The sequence below is a fragment of the Cebus imitator genome, unplaced genomic scaffold (assembly GCF_001604975.1).
Source record: "Cebus imitator isolate Cc_AM_T3 unplaced genomic scaffold, Cebus_imitator-1.0 Scaffold284, whole genome shotgun sequence".
Taxonomy (NCBI): domain Eukaryota; kingdom Metazoa; phylum Chordata; class Mammalia; order Primates; family Cebidae; genus Cebus; species Cebus imitator.
This window is the reverse complement of record NW_016107599.1, coordinates 1,977,989-1,995,959: the sequence shown is the minus strand read 5'-3', so window position 1 is coordinate 1,995,959 and position 17,971 is coordinate 1,977,989. Positions and strand designations below refer to the sequence as shown.

The following is a 17,971-nucleotide window of genomic DNA, read 5'->3' as shown; positions in this document are numbered from 1 at the left end:
CTCTCTCTCTCTCTCTCCCTCTTTCTCTCTCTCCCTCTCTCCCTCTCTCCCTTTCCCTCACTCCCTCACTGCCTCTCTCCCTCTCTCCCTCTGTCTCTGAGATGGACTTTTGCTCTGTTGCCCATGCTGCAATGCAATGGCACAATCTCACCTCACTGCAACCTCTGCCTCCCGGATTCAAGCAATTCTCCTGCGTTAGCCTCCGTAGTAGCTGGGATTATAGGCACCTGCTACCACACCCAGCTAATTCTTGTATTTTTTGTAGAGACAAGGTCTCACCTTGTAGGCCGGACTGGTTTCAAACTCTTGACCTCAGGTGATCCACCTGTCTCGGCCTCCCAAAGTGCTGGGATTACAGGTGTGATCCACCACACCTGGCCTAAGAGTGCCTTTCATTGGAGGTGTTTAGATTAGTTTTTTTTTTTTTTTTCTCCTGTATTTTATTTTTTTAAATTGTGGTTTGAAGAGCTGTAAATGTGTTGAGACTGTTTCACTGATGTGGTGGCTAAGACTAGAAACTTTTAGGGTCACATTTCATTTCTTCCCTTTCCTAATTATAGGCAAATAAAATTTAAAGACACTGAAACACTGCTGTGTCTGTAGTAGAGAAATGTCTTTATTTAGATTTGCATAGAGTAAAAAACTTGGGAACTTTTTTCTGTTGAGGACAGTCTGTGGGGAAGAATATCTGGTGACAGTGACATTTACATGAGAGGAGAAAGGGCAATGGGACTGTCATTTAGAAACTTGGTAGGTTGGGCATGGTGGCTCATGCCTGTAATCCCAGCAGTTTGGGAGGCCATGGTGGGAGGATCACTTGAGGTCAGGAGTTTGAGACCAGCCCGGCCAACATGGTGAAACCCCGTCTCTATTGAAAATATAAAAATTAGCCAGGCGTGATGGTGCATGCCTGTAATCCCAGCACTTTGGGAAGCCGAGGCGGGCGGATCACAAGGTCAGGAGATCGAGACCATCCTGGCCAACATGGTGAACCCTGTCTCTACTAAAAATACAAAAATTAGCTGGGCGTGGTAGTGTGTGCCTGTAGTCCCAGCTACTCAGGAGGCTGAGGTGGGAGGATTGCTTGAGCCCAGGAGGTTGAAGTAGTGAGCTGTGATTGTGCCACTGTACTCCAGCCTCGATGACAAAGCGAGACCCTGTCTCAAAAAAAAAAAAAAAAATTAAGAAGCGTGGCAATGATTTGACTATCTTCAAAGCAATACAGTATCCAGATCTGTTAATGGACATGATCTCAGGAACAGATATGCCGTCTCATCTTGGATATTAATCTTGAGATGAGTATCCAGGTTTGTAGTGGCAGCCTCGTCTCACATCAGGAGTCAGTGGCATCTGTTTGAGATGAAGACCAACCTGATGATTTAACATCCTCCCTTGTTGTTTCAGTAGCAAAACAGCAAAAATGCTGGCGTCAGTCAATATCACTGTAACCTGAGCAAGTTGTTTAGTGTCTTTTTGCCTCAGTGTTCTTCCTTTCTTTTTTTTTTTTTTGAGTCCAGGTTTTGCTCTTGTTGCCCCAGGCTGGAGTGCAGTGGCGCAATCTTAGCTCACTGCAACCTCAGCCTCCCGGTTCAAGCAATTCTTCTGCCTCAGCCGCCCCAGTGGCTGGGATTGCAGGTGCCCGCCACCATGCCCAGATGCTTTTTTGTATTTTTAGTAGAGACGGGAATATACCATGTTGGCCAGGCTGGTCTCGAAATCCTGTCCCCAGGTGATCCATCTGCCTCAGCCTCCCAATGTGCTGGGATTACAGGCTTGAGCCACCGCACCTGGCTGAGTTATCTTAGTTTAAAATACAGTTCTATAGTTTCTACCTCTTTTTGCTTTAATTCTCCTTTTGTTTTAAACTTCACTTTCACAGTATTTCAAAGGTTGGGACCACTAAATCTTAATCTGGAGACTTGCATATTAATCTGTAAGTCTATAATTAATGGACAAAACTTATTTTAAAACTTAATAGGACATTTTGTAATGAATCCAAAAGGAAGTACTTATCATGGACTTGTAAATATTTCTTTCTGGTCATTTCTACCTTTTGTACTGCCATCATTATCAAAATAGCTGTACATTATTCAGTACCTGTTGCAGGCCAGTGGATGTGCTAAACGCTTCACCTAAGTTTTACCTCACCACAGGCATTTGAAGGTAGGGACTAGTGCCTCCATTTTGCAGGTAAGGGGACTGAGGCTGGGTAACTTGCTCCACATCCCTCAGTGGTGAGTGGCAGAGTTGGGATTTGAACCTGGGTTGATGTGATTACAGAGTGTGTATTCTTAAGGGCTCCTTGAATCAGCCTCCCCTTGACTGGCTGCCTGAAACTCTGTGAGTTCATAAATGTTGGATTTTAGTGGTCTAAGCCTGACTAGGCCTTAAAAGAAGAAACATTGTAAGAATATGAGAGTGGCATAGATTATAATTGTGCCTCGTCACAAATGTTTTATTCTCTGCTAACAACCTAAAAAGGTAAGATTTTAATTTTCTTTCTAAGCATGAGAAACAACACATTAAAAATAATTATGTGTCAGGTGTGTTAACGAGGGAAAAAGAAAAAAGAAATAAAATTAAAGAGAAAAAAATGATTATAGTGCAAAATAGAAGTGGTTTTAAAAATACAACCATTGCTAATGACCTACTGCTTGTTTTTCTCTAGTGATGCTGGCTAAGGGAAAATGTTATATTGAATTGGTGTTAGGCAGTCATTTTTTTTTTTTTTTGAGACACATGTCTATGGTATGTTTAGGCTGGACTTGGACTCCTGGACTCAAGCAGTCCCCTTGCCTCAGCCTCTCCAGTAGTGGGACCACAGGCATGCACCACTGTGCCTGACTTCAGTGTACTCTTTAGAATGGAAGAGAAGGTTAAGTTAGTGAATTTTGACAGAAAATAGAAATATGTACCCTTTTCTTTGTTGATGATGATATGTAAGTTTTGTGGGACTTTGGACTTGTCAGCCTTGTTCTTTACGGTCTAAATCTATTTCCTCATGTGTGAAATTAGTATAATGCTATATACTTTGTATGGTTGTGAGAGTTAGATACCATGGGTACAAAGCACCTAAAAGGGGCTCCATGAAAATTAGCCGGTGGGTCAAAGCCAGGTTCAGCAGCTTGCACCACTGGCCACTGGGGAGGCTGAGACCAGAGGATGTTTGGGCCCAGGGTGCAAGGCCAGCTTGGGCAACATAGTGAGACCCTGTCTTTAAAAAAAAAAAAGATCAGAGGCTAAGGTGAAGTTACAAAGTTATGGCTCTATGCAAATGAAAACTAGACAAAGTTCTATTTCTATGCAAACAGAGACTTGGCCCCGCCAGTTTCCCATCTGCTGTGCAGAAATGGTCAAAGGGAGCAGCCTGTTGTCTCTTTGTCACTTAGTTGTGGAAAGTTAGGGCCTTCCTTTCAATTTAGCTCTAGGAAGTCGGCGTGGAACAGCCTTAGGTTCCTTGCCTCTAGACCCTATTCTCCTGTCTTGAGCTTTTTTGTGATTGAGAAAATTTTGTTTTTTTTTTCTGTATCCTTAATAGATGAAAAAAAAATGTTGATTTGACATCAGTCACTTTCTTTTATGGAGTGAATACAAGGGAACATTGTTGAATAGATTGTTTTGTTTTGAGACAGAGTCTTGCTCTGCTGCCTAGGCTGGAATGCAGCGGCACAATCTTGGCTCACTGTAACCTCTGCTTCCCGGGCTCAAGTGATTCCTGTGCCTCAGCCTCCTGAGTAACAGGAATACAAGTGTGTGCCACCATGCCCAGCTAATTTTTGTAGAGATGAGTTTTCACCATGTCAGCCAGGCTAGTCTTGAACTCTTGAGCTCCACTCTCCTTGGCCTCCCAAAGTGCTGAGATTATAGGTGTGAGCCACTGTGCTTGGCTGATTATGCTGTTGTAATATGTAAATAAATGTGTTTGTGTTTCAACAAAATTGTATGATTAATAGTTGCAAGTTCTTTAGGAAGTATTTTTTTTTGTAAGACTCTTAGGTTATTTACTGATTGAAATATACAGATGTGACTTTTATGATTATAGGATTGGTATAGATTAAGGTGGCTTTTGGTATAGTGCAAAATACAAGGACTAGGAGGAAGCTTTGCTGCTGATTGCTAGAAGAACGAATTCTCTGGATATCAACATCACTACCTGTAAAATAAAGAGAGTGGCCCAGATGCCCGAGTTTTCTTACTTTTAAGATTAGTTTCTGTGAGCCTTTGTCGTCTGTTTACATTTAGTGGTGTTAAAAGTTTTCAGATTAAATGCTGAATACTGTTCCCTTCCTCGAAGCAGATTTCAGTATGTGCTAGCTAAGCTTTTAGTTATGGTCTCTGAGCATCGTATTTTAAAAATCCCTGTTGATCATTTCTTATGACAACAATTAAATTTGTTACCTTTTTTTTTCCAGCAGCCTGGAAAGACCTTTCTGGCCATAGGTGGCGCTGTTGTACCTATATATATATTTTTTTTCATGTCCTAATTTTCCTGTTTGTAAAAGAAGACTTAAACAAGGCTTCCTTCATTTGAATTTTGTTGTTGTTGTTTAATGCTTCTGAATAGCGCTATGCCCATTATATTTGTATACCTGGAAAAGTATTCTAGTTATCTTATTTTTATTATGTCATTTCAGCATGAAAATTTCAGACATGCAGTGTGGACAGTGGTGAAATTGGACTTTTCTTCCAGTGTTAGAAACCAGTCAGCCATGATTTATAAAAGCGATAGAAACCATCTGGAGCACCTTAAGGCTGAAAAGAGTCTTGAACTCCCTGAGTATCGGAACTGCTTTTGTGTGTTTGCTAGTGGGTGGTATTGCGGTATCATGGAAAGCCTAGTTCAGCTGGCTTGTGTTTGAATGCAGGTGCCACAGTTCTTTTTCAGGTGCCCCCTTCCCCCGCATCTATGAGTGGGGGCTGCTACTTTCTGACTTGTAGAATTGTGAGAATTAGAATGTGTGCAAAATATTTAGCATCGTGGTCATCTTATAAAATATCTCATGACTGTTAGCTATTGCTTTATATGAAGTCATTTTATAGCGTTTGGAAATTACTAAGGCATTGGAATAAGAAAAATGTTTTCATGAAGAAAGACTCACTTAGGAAATGAAGGAAATATTTGAGGAGTCAGTAGTTCTTATACCTGTAATTTAGCTGCAGGGTTAGAGACATGGCTGTTATACAGGCATCTTGACCCTACCCAAGCCACATTTATTATTGTGGAATAATAAATGTTGGGGCTTAAAGGGGCCAAATAATAACACTCCTGTTTTCTTTTTTTTTTTTGGAGACTGAGTCTTGCTGTATTACCCAGGCTGGTGTGCAGTGGTGTGATCTCGGCTCACTGCAACCTCTACCTCCTGGGTTCAAGCAATTCTCCTGCCTCAACCTCCCGAGTAGCTGGGATTACATGTGCCTACCACCACACCCAGCAGATTTTTGTATTTTTAGTAGAGATGGAGTTCAACCATGTTGGCCAGGCTTGTCTCGAACTCCTGACCTTGTGATCCACCCGCCTCGGCCTCCCAAAGTGTTGGGATTACAGGTGTGAGCCACTGAGCCTGGCCCAGCACTCCTGTTGTCTTCAACAACAAGAGTAAGCAGGTAGAGAATCAAAATGTCATCCTTATTAGTGATGAAACCACATTCACTGCCGGGCGAGGTGGGTCACACCTGTAATCCTAGCACTTTGGGAGGCCAGAGCTGGTGGATCACTTGAGCCCAGGTGTCTGAGACCAGCCTGGGCAACATGGTGAAATCCTGTCTCTACAAAAAACACAAAAAATTAGCCAGGTATGGTGGCGCATGCCTATAGTCCCAGCTGCTCAAGAGGCTGAGGTGGGAGGATCGCTTGAGCCCAGGAGGCAGAGGTTACAGTGAGCTGAGATCTCGCCACTGCACTCCAGCCTGGGCAACAGAGCAAGACCTTGTCTCAAAAAAAAAACAAAAAACAACCCCAGATTTTCCATGAACTTGAATGATGCATAAAAATGGGCATCGTACTACTGTATCCAAGATCTGGTGGCTGCAGGCCACCGCGGGCCTTCCTTTGAGGGACTCCCCCCCTGTCAGACATAGGCATGGCGGAGCACAGTATCCTGTACACTTGCCAAGCGTAGCACCCAAGAGTGAAAGAGGAGTTCACGTGCTCAGCTTGTGTTCCAAACTCACTCATCTCACAACTCACCTCACTTGGGTGGGGGAGGAATGGGGTAGGCAAGAGGTGTGTGTTGCTTAGGACAAAGCCTTTATTATGGAAACCAGAGGACCGGGAGCAAGTGCTCTCTTTCCCCTGAGTTTAAACAGGTCAGGGGTAACATTTTTTCTCTTGTTAACAGAGAAATAAAGATAGCCTTTGCGATTTAGGCTAGCAAGGAAGTACAAAGGGTGATTAGAAGGGAGATTTGTAAAATCACTGTCATAGATAACATTTTCATTTTTTTTGGACGGGAGGACAAGGTCTCACTCTGTCACCAAGGCTGGAGTGTAGTGGCACGATCTCAGCTCACTGCGACCTCCGCCTCCCAGGTTCAAGTGATTCTCCCGATTCAGCCTCCCAAGTAGCATGGATTACAGGAGCCTGCCACCACACCCTGCTAATTTTTTGTATTTTTGGTAGAGACGGGGTTTCACCGTGTTGCCCAGTCTGTTCTCAGGTGTTTGAGATCATCCTGACCTCAAATGATCTGCCTACCTTGGCCTCCCAAAGAGCTGGAATTACAGGCATGACCCACCATACCAGGCTGATAACATTTGTTGAATACTTAAAATGTGCTACACATATTTTATTTATTTTTATTTTTAATTTATTTATTTATGCATTTATTTTTGAGACAGAGTCTCACTCTGTTGCCAGGCTGAAGTGCAGTGATGTGATCTCTGCTCACTGCAACCTTTGCCTCCTGGTTCAAGTGATTCCCCTGCCTCAGCCTCCTTAGTAGCTGGGACTACAGGCGCATGCCACCATGCCCGGCTAATTTTTTTGTTTTTCTGTATTTTTAGTAGAGATGTGATTTTACCATGTTGGCCAGGATGGTCTCAATCTCCTGATCTCATCATCCACCGGCCTCAGCCTCCCAAAGTGCTGGGATTACAGGCATGAGCCACTGTGCTTGGCCCTTATTTTTATTTTTTGGAGATGGAGTCGCTCTGTCACCCAGGCTGGAGTGCAATGGTGAGATCTCGGCTCCCTGCAGCCTCTGCCTCCTGGGCTCAGGTGATTCTCATGCCTCAGCTTCCTGAGTAGCTGGGATTACAGGTGCCTACCACCACACCCAGCAAATTTTTGTATTTTTAGTAGAGACGGAGTTCAACCATGTTGGCCAGGCTGGTCTCAAACTCTTGACCTCAAGCAATCCACCTGCCTCTGCCTCTACACACATTTTACATAAACCAGTTTAACCCTTTAATTTTCACAACAACCAGATAAGGTAGGTTGCAGACATGGAAACTGAGGCATTGAGAGGTTAAGGAACTTGAGCAAGGTTATGGAGCTAGTAGGCCAGGTGTGGTGACTCGTGCCTGTAATCCCAGCACTTTGGGAGGCCAAGGTGAGCAGATTACGAGGTCAGGACTTCGAGACAGCCTGGCTAATATGGTGAAACCCTATCTCTGCTAAAAATGCAAAAAAAAAAAAAAATTAGCTGGACATGGTAGTGGTCACTTGTAGTCCCAGCTACTTGGGAGGCTGAGGCAGAAGAACTGCTTGAACCTGGGAGGCGGAGGTTGCATTGAGCTGAGATGGCACCGCTGCACTTCAGCCTGGGCGACAAAGCGAGACTCCATCTCAAACAAGACATCCTGGCAGTCTCACTGAGCCCCAGTAGATTGGCTTCAGGCGTTTAGAGGTGTCAGCATATCTATAGTTCCATGTGTACATCTATACATCAGTCAGGGTTTGGCCAGCATGGGAAGGGTGGGACAGAGAGCGTGATGCAGCAGTGGCAGTTGTGTCCTGGCCACTGGCCACAGAGTGTGCACTGCAGTTTGCATTAATCATTTGTGTAGGCAGCGGGTCTCTCCTTGTAACAGAACTTTGGTCCATCACATTCATCTAGAAAACTCCTGCTCAGAGAAAATGGAGTTTTCTAGATGAACTTGATTTGTATTTCAACAAAATACAACTACTGAATTCTGCTTCAGGGAAGGGAGTGGCATTCAGTACCCGATCTGAACACTTTAATGCCCCTAAATATAAAGAAAAGACAGAGGCTCACAGAAGCTAATCTTAGAACGGGAACAAACTGAAGCACTGGCCCCCTCTCTTCATTTTACAGGCAGGGGCGATTGTGTGGGGCTTTGCTATTCAGGTGTTAGGATCCTGCTGTACAGGTGAGAACCACTAGGAAAGGGCCTGGAAACCAGCATTTGGTATGTGAGGGCATCCTCTGCAAGGGTCCTGAATGAGACGTGTGGAGTTGCTTTCTGCTTACCTCCTGCCTGTGATTTGGCCTTGAAGAGAAAATGTGCTGATTGTTGAATCCTGCCTGATATTTTGGTCTGATTGATAATTTTGTGTCTCCTATTACATTAGTAGTTAAACCTCCAGCTTTTCTACATCAGTCTCTTATGAGTTTGGTTAATGTGACATCAGTCCACTAGAGGCTGATGATACCAATAATCAAATGACTGATGATTGTGACAATGACTCTGAGGCATCAGAAGTTTCATTCATATCCCCTATTTAAAAGACATGGTGAAGTATAATATATTTGACCAGGTTCTTCAGAGAACAGAATGTTTGTAGGATTATCTGGAAATCCAGACTTCCTCAGGATTCCGTGCAGCTTCCTGTCTGCTCAGTGCAGACCTGGGACCTGGTGTCATGGTGTGTGTGATGGCGGGCTTCCCTTGTCTCCTCTGGGTTTCAGTCTCGCCATATGCAGTGAGGGTTAATATCTGTTTATTTTGTAGGGTTGCTCTGAAGGTCATATATGATATTTGTCAAGCATCGTGCTTGCCATAAAGGTGTTACTCAATGGAAAACACCTGTTTTTTATTTTAATGGTGGCTTCAAGATTGCAGTAATTTTTAGTCTGCATTTACAAACAGAGATGGGTATATACAAAATAACTCTAAAATAGCACCATAATCATGGGGCCTTGTCTCTGTGTAGACAATTGAATAAATGTGCTATTTCCATAAGAATATATTATTGAGACACACCTTTTTGAATCTTCTTAACATGTTTAGAAACGAAAATAGCTAATGATAAACATGAGTCTTGGAACCAGTACCTCTTGGGGTGTGTTTTGCCATGATGGGAAATTACATTCTATAGAGAAGTTTAATTGGATCACGCAGATATTTTTATAGTTTAGCAGACGACCAAGGCTTTCAAATTTTCTTTGTAGTAATGAAAATGGTTTTGTATTTTAAACTAACTACAAAGCTACCTTCTAAAAGTTGGAAATCTTTAACTTGAAGTGTCCAGTAATTGTGTGTGTGTGTGTGTGTGACAGAGAGAGAGAGAGAGAGAGAGAGAGAGAGAGAGAGAGAGAGGGTTATTAATATTTTAGGGGGGTTGTGAAAAATTCCATAGAGCTTTTGGCACCTTTTCTCCTCCATTCTAGGTTGCTGACACACATTTGCACAAATAATAATCCTTTGTCACTCAGCTTATTTGTGGAAATAAGGAATTCTCATACTTGTTTAAGAAGAGCTGGGAGGCTGGGCGCGGTGGCTCACGCCTGTAATCCCAGCAGTTTGGGAGGCTGAGGTGGGCGGATTGCCTGAGGTCAGGAGTTTAAGAACAGCCTGGCCAACATGGTGAAACTTCGTCTCTACTAAAAAAAAAAAAAAAAAAAAAAAATTAGCTGGTCATGGTGGCACATGCCTGTAATCCCAGCTACTCAGGAGGCTGAGGCAGGAGAATCGCCGCACTCCAGGCTGGGCAACAGAGCAAGACTCCTTTCTCAAAAAAAAAAAAAAAAAAAAAAAAGAAGAGGTGGGAGCATGAACATAGAAAGTGGGAAGGGAGAGAGGTGAGGAGGCACTTAACAATTTGTTCAGGGTATGAGTAATAGTAGCTTTTCTTTTCTCTTTTTCTGTCTGAAGCAAAAAGGCACTAAACTTGTAACATATTGTTTCTTGGAATTGCTTTTCTGATCAGTTACCAGTTTCTCAGATTGTTGTGAAGGCTATTTGAATTATGAAATGTGTTTTAGTAGTTATTTTTAAAAGCAGTTTTGTTTTCCAAATAAAATACCATCATTTGTTCTTTCTTCCAGGGGCACAGGAAGTTCTCATTGACCCAGGTACATCATCTATGTGTTTAGTTTCTTTTGGTTATTTTTTTAAGTGCTTGTTTCATGGCGATGTGAATGAATGGCTAAAATTTCTGGACGATGATCTTTGGAACATTCTGATTTAAGTCACTTTAAATCAGAACTGTTAAAAGCCTTACGATTGTTTGGTCCTTGCTTGATGGGCACCCCGTTGCTTTATGTTGTCTGTTGGAGAGGAGACTTCTTCCTCTAGCATGGCTAAGTGAATGATTTGAGAATTGTGCCTTTAATTCTCTGAATGCATTGAGCATGTTTGTCCTGTTAATTTTGGGTTCATTTGTAATCATGACTTTGCTGTGATTTGTGGCTTGTGCTCCCCCCTTCCACGTGAGTTTGAATTCTCTACTGCATTTCGTCTGTGTGTTCTTAGCAGGGCAGGAAATCTTGTATTTTCTACAGAGGCAGGTTTTTCTTTCCCCTCGTAATATCTCCTGTAATTAATACGGCAAAAATCTCTTTTATTATAGGGCTTAATTGTTTCATGATGAGCTCTATTATTTTCTGACTTAGTGAGAAAAAATGACAGGGTAAATAATACAAAATGAAATCAGCCTAGAATGGAGCTCAGACGGCTGCGCTCACACAGGCTCTGTGATAACACGTTCGCTGTCGTCTCCTCTTGGCTCTGAAACAAAGCAGCCTCAGGTTTGCAGACGTTGGTTTTTTTTTTTTTAAGACACGGTGTCACCATGTTGGTCAGGCTGGTCTTGAACTCCCAACCTCAGGCGATCCGCCCGCCTTGGCCTCCCAAGTGCTTGGATTACAGGCGTGAGACACCATGCCCGGCCCCAGACGTTGGTTTTAACGTTTGCATCCACTCCTTTCTTTAGGCTGGTGGCTAAGTTTCCTGATGGGGTTTGTTGAATGTGTAGAGAAAGGACAACAGATGCCGGGTGTGGTGGCTCATGCCTGTAATCCAAGCACTTCGGAGGCCAAGGCGGCCGGATCACCTGGGGTCAGGAGTTCAAGACCAGCCTGACCAACATGGTGAAACCTTGTCTTTAAAAAACAAAAAACAAACAAACAAAAAAAAAAAAAAAAGAGGAAGGACAACAGATGCTTGGTTTGTTTTCAGGATACCCGAGTTGCTGATGAGAAGACATTTGGGGGCAATGCCTTATGCCACCGAGGAGCTGAAAGCCCCGCCAACACTGATGACAAATTAAATAGCTGTTCAATGTACTGGTGTTTGACTGATACGAATTGCTGAGCCCCAGCCTGGCTGGTGATGCCTGCTATAAAATACTGAATTCTAAGTCAGGCACGGTGGCTCACACCTGTAATCCCAGCACTTTGAGAGGCCGAGGTGGGCGGATCACAAGCTCAGGAGTTCAAGACCAGCTTGGGCAACATGGTGAAACTCCGTCTCTACTAAAAAAATACAAAAATTAGCCAGGCATGGTGGCAGGTGCCTGTAATCCCAGCTACCTGGGAGGCTGAAGCAGGAGAATCATTTGAACCCGGGAGACGGAGGTTGCAGTGAGCCGAGATTGCGCCATTGCACTCTAGCCTGGGTGACAAGAGCAAGACTTCGTCTCAAAACAAAACAAAAACTGAATTCCAGTGTGTCAGTCACATGAGTTGTAGGAGAATTAGATGTATACACTATGTAGAAGTAGCTTAAAGCTATAAGAAAAATCAGTTGTTTGTCGAGATAAGGCATTTTAAAAAGATTTCTGAAGCTTTCAAGGTAAGGTTGTGTAGGGATGGAACTGAGTGTAGAGTGCTGGGAGGAAGGTGGGGAGCTTCTGTGGGGCTTTGCTATTCGAGGGTGCATCCAGATCCTGCTGTAGCGGTGAAAACTGCCAAGAAGGACCCAGAAACCAGTGTTTGGTGTGTGAGCACATCCTCTGTAATGGTTCCAAATGAGAGACGTGTGGATCTGACTTCTCTTTACCCATGGGAGAGGGAGTGAAGAGAATGAGATGCGTCCCAGTCCCACATTCTGGTTCCTGCCTTCAGGCCACCCCAGTTCCCGCTAATGCCTTCTGGCCTCTGCTAGCGGGGACTTCTGCATTAGGACTGACTCGCCTACTGAAATCGTATCTGTCTTTCAAGCGTTGGTCCTTTCTAAACCCTTGCAAATGTGTTAGCCGTGACTGCGCTGGTAGGGAATCTTCCCAGCTTCTAGGAGCAGTGCAGTTTGATTCTCCACAGCCTCTCTGTCCAAATAGCTAACACCCTCTCAGGGGTTATAAAATTGTTCAGCTCCTGGAAAACCCATTCACATGAAGCTATCACAGAATTGCATCACTTTCACTTTATTTTTGAGTTTTAAATGGACATAATGTTTGAAGCAAGCTGTCGGAGAATTCTTTTCCTACCTGCTTTCCCCGCCACTGTTTCCAAAACCAGAAGAGTTTCACGGTGTTCAGGGCTCCTCCATCTCTCATCCCAAGAACTAAGCTTCCCCCCGCCGCATTTCTAGCAGCTTGGCCTTTGTGTTCTTTATCTGCAGTTTTAAAATGGAATGCTTCTTAAAACTCTTTTTTTTTTGTTATTTCTTTCCTTTCTTTTCTCTCTCTCTCTCTGTCTCTTTTTTTTTTTAAGACAGGGTCTTACTTTGCCACTGAGGCTAGAGTGCAGTGGCTATTCACAGGCGCGATCCTAGCTCACTGCACCCTTCAACTCCTGGACTCAAGCAATCCTCACACCTCAGCCTCTGGAGTAGCTGGGACTACAGGTGTGTGCCACCATGCCTAGCTAATTTTTAAATTAATATTATTTTCTTTTTGAGACAGAGTCTTGCTCTGTCACCAGGCTGGAGTGCAGTGGCATGATCTTGGCTCACTGCAACCTCCACCTCCTGGTTCAAGTGGCTCTCCTACTTCAGCTTCCCAAGTAGCTGGGACTACAGGTGCACACCACCATACCCAGCTAATTTTTTGTATTTTTAGTAGAGATGGGAGTTTCACCATGTTGGCCAAGATGGTCTTGATTTCTTGACCTCATGATCTACCCGCCTCAGCGTCCTGAAGTGCTAAGATTACAGGCGTGAGCCACCACACTTGGCTGAATTTTTCAATTTTTAAATAGAGATGAGGTCTCTCTGTGTTGACCAGGCTGGCCTTGGCCTCAAGCGATCCTCCCGCCTTTGCCTCCCAAAGTGATTACAAGCATCAGCCACCGTTTCTGGTCTCTCTCTCTCTCTTTTTTTTTTTTTTTTCTATTTCTAAACATGTCATGTACATTCAGCAACTACTACTTTACATACAATGATCTTTTGGATAATTTTAGTTGACATGTAGTTGCTTTCTCCATTTTCATGTTGAGGAGAGTTTCTTCCTCCTGTAATAAAAATGAACAATTTGCACTTATTATGTGAGAGACACTGTTTTAAGGTGCTTTTTAAAAAAAACAAACTAGTTTTTTTTTTTTTTTTTTTCCCTAGTACAAACTTAGGGCTCTTTATTCAGGCAGTAAAGTAAGGAACAGCAAAGTGGGGGGTCTACACCATCACCATGGCAACAGAAAGCCGCAAAAACATAAAGTCCCTCGACTTCTGTCGGGTAGACTCTTTCTAGCTCAGGAGAAACACATTTGAACTGGCTGAGAACAAGGCCAGGCAGCCTGGCCACACTGTGGAAGGACGGCTGGGTGCGCGGCCTCCGGTCAGTCCTGGAAGTGCTTGGTGAGGGCTTCCAGCAGCTCCTGCCTTTCAGCCCACTCTTCAGCCCGTATGCCTGGCAAGCCTCTTGCAGCACGGGCACAGTGAACTTGCCCAGCGTGCCCTTGCTGATGTGGGTCTTCAGCCCCTCTTCTGAATACTCCACCTCGGGCCTTTTGCTTCCAGAACCTTCATTATCGTGTTTTCCCTTGGTAACTTTCCCTTCAGGATTGTAATCTGGTGGGTAAACAAGCTCCTTAAATTCATCCACCAGGGATCCCAGTCTTTTATTCATTGCTCTAACCTTGGGTAATGTCAGGTCCACTGCTTGTTCAGGCTCCATCAAATCCAAGGCCAAGGCCTCCAGGTTCCTGAAGTGCTGCTGCAGCACGGGCTTCTCAAAGCTGTCACTTCCTTCTCAACAATAGCCTTCATCTTGTCCACCTGCTCTGGAGTTGCCATGATTTTTTCAGTAAAGGGCATCTTCCTTTTATCATCAGCAAATGGCAAAAAGACCAGCTGAAAGCCTGGAGGAGTGACCTGAATTTTCTGGTCATCCAACTCCTCATCCTGTGGCACCAAAGCCACAAAATAAGGGGGGATGTTCCTCCGGGGTGTGTATCTGCACAATGCTGCAACCTCCTTCTCCAGACACTTGATGAGCAGAGCACTGAACAGGGTTGAGCTCCCAATCACCAGCGACTCCTCTGGGTACACGAACAGGGAGGGTCTCAAGTAATGGCGCTTATTCAACATTACCAAGGGCTTGAAGCCCCTGAGCATCAAACCTGGATCATCAAATCGTTTTAGCTCTTCTGTTTCCCCTTCCTCCAGTACAATCTGACGACTCCCATAGATCTGCGACCTCTTGGTACCGCTAGGCAGAAGCAAACCGCCTGTGCTTGTGTTAAATGTCCGGGCCTTGGTTTTCACTGGTTCGTTTGTTTCCCAATAGAGCTTTATTGGAGAAGGCCTGAGAGCCTTCTGGACTAGGTTATAAATGCCGACAGAGATCACTATATGTTTGTTGAACTTTAATCTGCTAAGTGCTCACTTCCTGGTCTCCTTGGCACGAACCTTCCCCAACAGGTCTTCTAGATTGCTGGATTCCTCAAAGTGAACCCTGAGGTCCTCATCCTCTGCTATGCTGATAATATCTCTGTAGAACAAGGATATGTCAAAGCCCCCAGGTTTCTGCAGGTGCATCAAGTCAAGGGAGATGCCTGTATCTGGGAGGTCACTGGCTTTGGTCCTGGCCTCGCTGGCTTTGGCACTGTCATTGCCGTGGGGGTTGTCTTCATTGGTGAAAAGCATGGTCCTCTTATGACTCATCTTAAACTGGACATCACTAAAGAGGTTGCCACAGACCCACAGCACTTCACTGAGTGAGTAGTCAGATCCGTGGCCCATCAGCTCTTGGAAACGTTTTTGTCCCTGCTGCCCCTTAAACTGGTCAAGCTCTAGAATTCGTTTTGCACCTGGATTATCCAACTCCTCTAAGACGTAAATATTTTAAAAATTCACTGGATTTTTGTCTTTCTCGGTACCTTAGAACACCACTGCCAAGAGATCTTGATCACTGCTTACGATCTTACTGATGTACACACTTTGGATACACTGCATGCTCATGTCGAGAGTCAACTCATCTTCACTTTGAGATTCAAACATAGCCCTGGAGGCATCAACCAAAAAAATAAAACTATCTCTTCCTGAATATTTGTAGTCTCCACTTGCTTCAAGGTTCTCCTCTTCTTGTTCTTCTGCTTCTTCATCGCCTTCAGTTTTGTAATGGGACTCCCACCCTGACATGTTGGCTACTGCTTGCTTTGGCGCAGGGAAGCGACCAACTGGGACAGAACAACAAGCTAGTTTTAATACAATTTACCTATTTAAATGGTAAAATGCAGTCATTTTTGTGTATTTACAGAGTCACCCTCACCACAGTCAGTCTTAGGACATTCTTATAACCCCGAGAGGAAGCCGTCGCTCTCCATTGCTTACATCCTTCCCTGAACTCCAAGCAGCTGCTAAGCTACTTTCTTTCTCTATTATTTGCCTATTCTGGACATTTCATGTAAATGGCATCATATGTATAATGGTATATTGTCTTTTGTGACTGGCCTCTTTTCACTTATTGTAATGTTTTGAGGTTCATCCGTAGTGCATTGTGTCAGTATGCATTGCTTTTTCGTCTTGCAGAATAATATTCCATTGCATATATGGGCCACATGTTATTTTTCCATTCCATCAGTTGATGGACGTTTGTATCTTTTGTACCTTTTGGTTATTATGAATAATGATGTTATAAGCATTTGTGTAGACATATGCTTTATTTATTTATTCATTTGAGATGGAGTTTCGTTCTTGTTGCCCAGGCTGGAGTGCCAATGGTGTGGCCTTGGCTCACTGCAATCTCTGCCTCCTTGATTCAAGCAGTTCTCCTGCCTCAACCTCCCAAGTAGATGAGACTGCAGGTGCCTGCCACCGTGCCTGGCTAACTTTTTGTATTTTTTGTAGAGATGGGGTTTCACCATGTTGGCCAGGGTGGTCTCGAACTCCTGACCTCAGGTGATCTGCCTACCTCGGCCTCCCCAGGTGCTGGGATTACAGGTATGAGCCACTGCACCCTGCCAGTAACAGTTTTTAAATTTATTCTCTATAAGGGCCTTTTATCTGATACATGATTACCAAAGTTTGTCTTTCATTCTGTGTGTTATCTTTTTATTTTCTCGATTATGGTGTCCTTTGAAGCATACCAGTTTTAAATGTGGATGAAATCCAGTTTATGGTTTTCTTTGTTGCTGTGCTTTTAATGTCGTATCTACGACTTAAGGTGCTCTATATAAACTTTCCACTAAAGCAACTGAATCTGCACTGTTGTCATCCCTAGTCTATAGATGGGTAAACTGAGGTGCAGGAAGGTTCAGTGACTTGCTAAGGATCATTGCTAGTAAGTGGTGATGTGGCGTTCAGACCCTGAGTTGGACCCAGGATTTATCCTCTTAACCACCGCACTCTATTGCTTTCTATAGGGAATCATTTATTGGAAATTCTTTGCTCATTTGATTTCTTGACCATTTTTTTTGGTCACGAGGGACCTCATCTCTTCATTCACCTTGCAGAGTTGAGCATAGGTTTATTTTTGGTCTGATGTAGGTAGAATTATTGCTATCAGTTAATTTCTGCATTGCTTACTCTGCAGTGATGATCGTTACTAGTTGACATGACAAAGTCATTTAATCCCCTTCTGGACATCACACTAAATAAAAGTAGCGTCATGACTACAGAAAGCTCAGAGACTGTATTTGATTGATTCCAGGTCATTAGCTAAAGGAGACAATCCCCAGTGTTGACACAGATTGTAAACCCTTCCAGAGTAGGGTTGTTTCTTCCTTTTTTCCCTGTTCTTCACTCACGCAGTGTCTGGCATAGTGCCTCATTGTCCAGCGGATTAGCTAGAGCATGGCACTCTTCAGTCACCGTGTACAATGACAGAATTCTTACAACAGTATCTGTTGTTAGTTTCACAAGGGAAAAATTGTAGAAATACCTCTCAGATGTATTAAAAAACCCTGGAATTTAGAAAAGACTTCCAGAAAACATACAAAGGCATTTTCACTACTTTTAGATATATTATAGATGTATTATATAGGTTACACAACAGAGTAAATTCATTAACTAGATTTGACAAGTTGCGTAATATCGTTACCTGTCATAATTAAAATATTCTGCCTCCATTAAAGTAATTAGTGTCCATGAGTAAACAAAAATAAGCTAGCATTTATGTGCAGCTGGGGGTAGACTTTATATATATGTGTGTGCATGCATGTATTTCTGTCTTTCAGAGCATTTGGCAGCTTTTCAACAATAGTCTAACTTTAGAATTCTGTTTAAAAAATTGGCTGGGTGGGGTGGCTGATGCATGTCATCCCAGCACTTTGGGAGGCCGAGGCGGGTGGATCATTTGAGGTCAGGAGTTTGAGACCAGCCTGGCCAACATGGTGAAACCCAGTCTCTACTAAAAATACAAAAATTATCTGGGTGTGATGGTGTGCTCTGAGGCAGGAGAGTCACTTGA

General features: G+C 43.6%; 1 protein-coding gene and 1 pseudogene across 5 annotated transcripts in view; one reads left to right on the top strand and one right to left on the bottom strand.

Annotated features, from left to right (window-relative positions):
- The window catches only part of TRAPPC9 (trafficking protein particle complex 9), a 715,201-nt gene that overhangs the window by 34,906 nt on the left and 662,324 nt on the right, over positions 1-17,971 (top strand). For 3 of the 4 annotated variants that reach the window (XM_017501724.2, XM_037728923.1, XM_037728922.1), the window contains one exon: positions 10,230-10,256. The exons of the other annotated variant lie outside the window; for it this stretch is intronic. In XM_017501724.2, the coding sequence (XP_017357213.1) occupies positions 10,230-10,256 (27 nt within the window). The remainder of the gene's footprint in view (positions 1-10,229; positions 10,257-17,971) is intronic. 4 annotated transcript variants of the gene reach the window in all.
- LOC108284825 lies at positions 13,762-15,759 on the bottom strand (annotated as a pseudogene). Its single transcript, XR_001817352.2, has one exon. The product of XR_001817352.2 is annotated as an X-ray repair cross-complementing protein 6-like (transcript).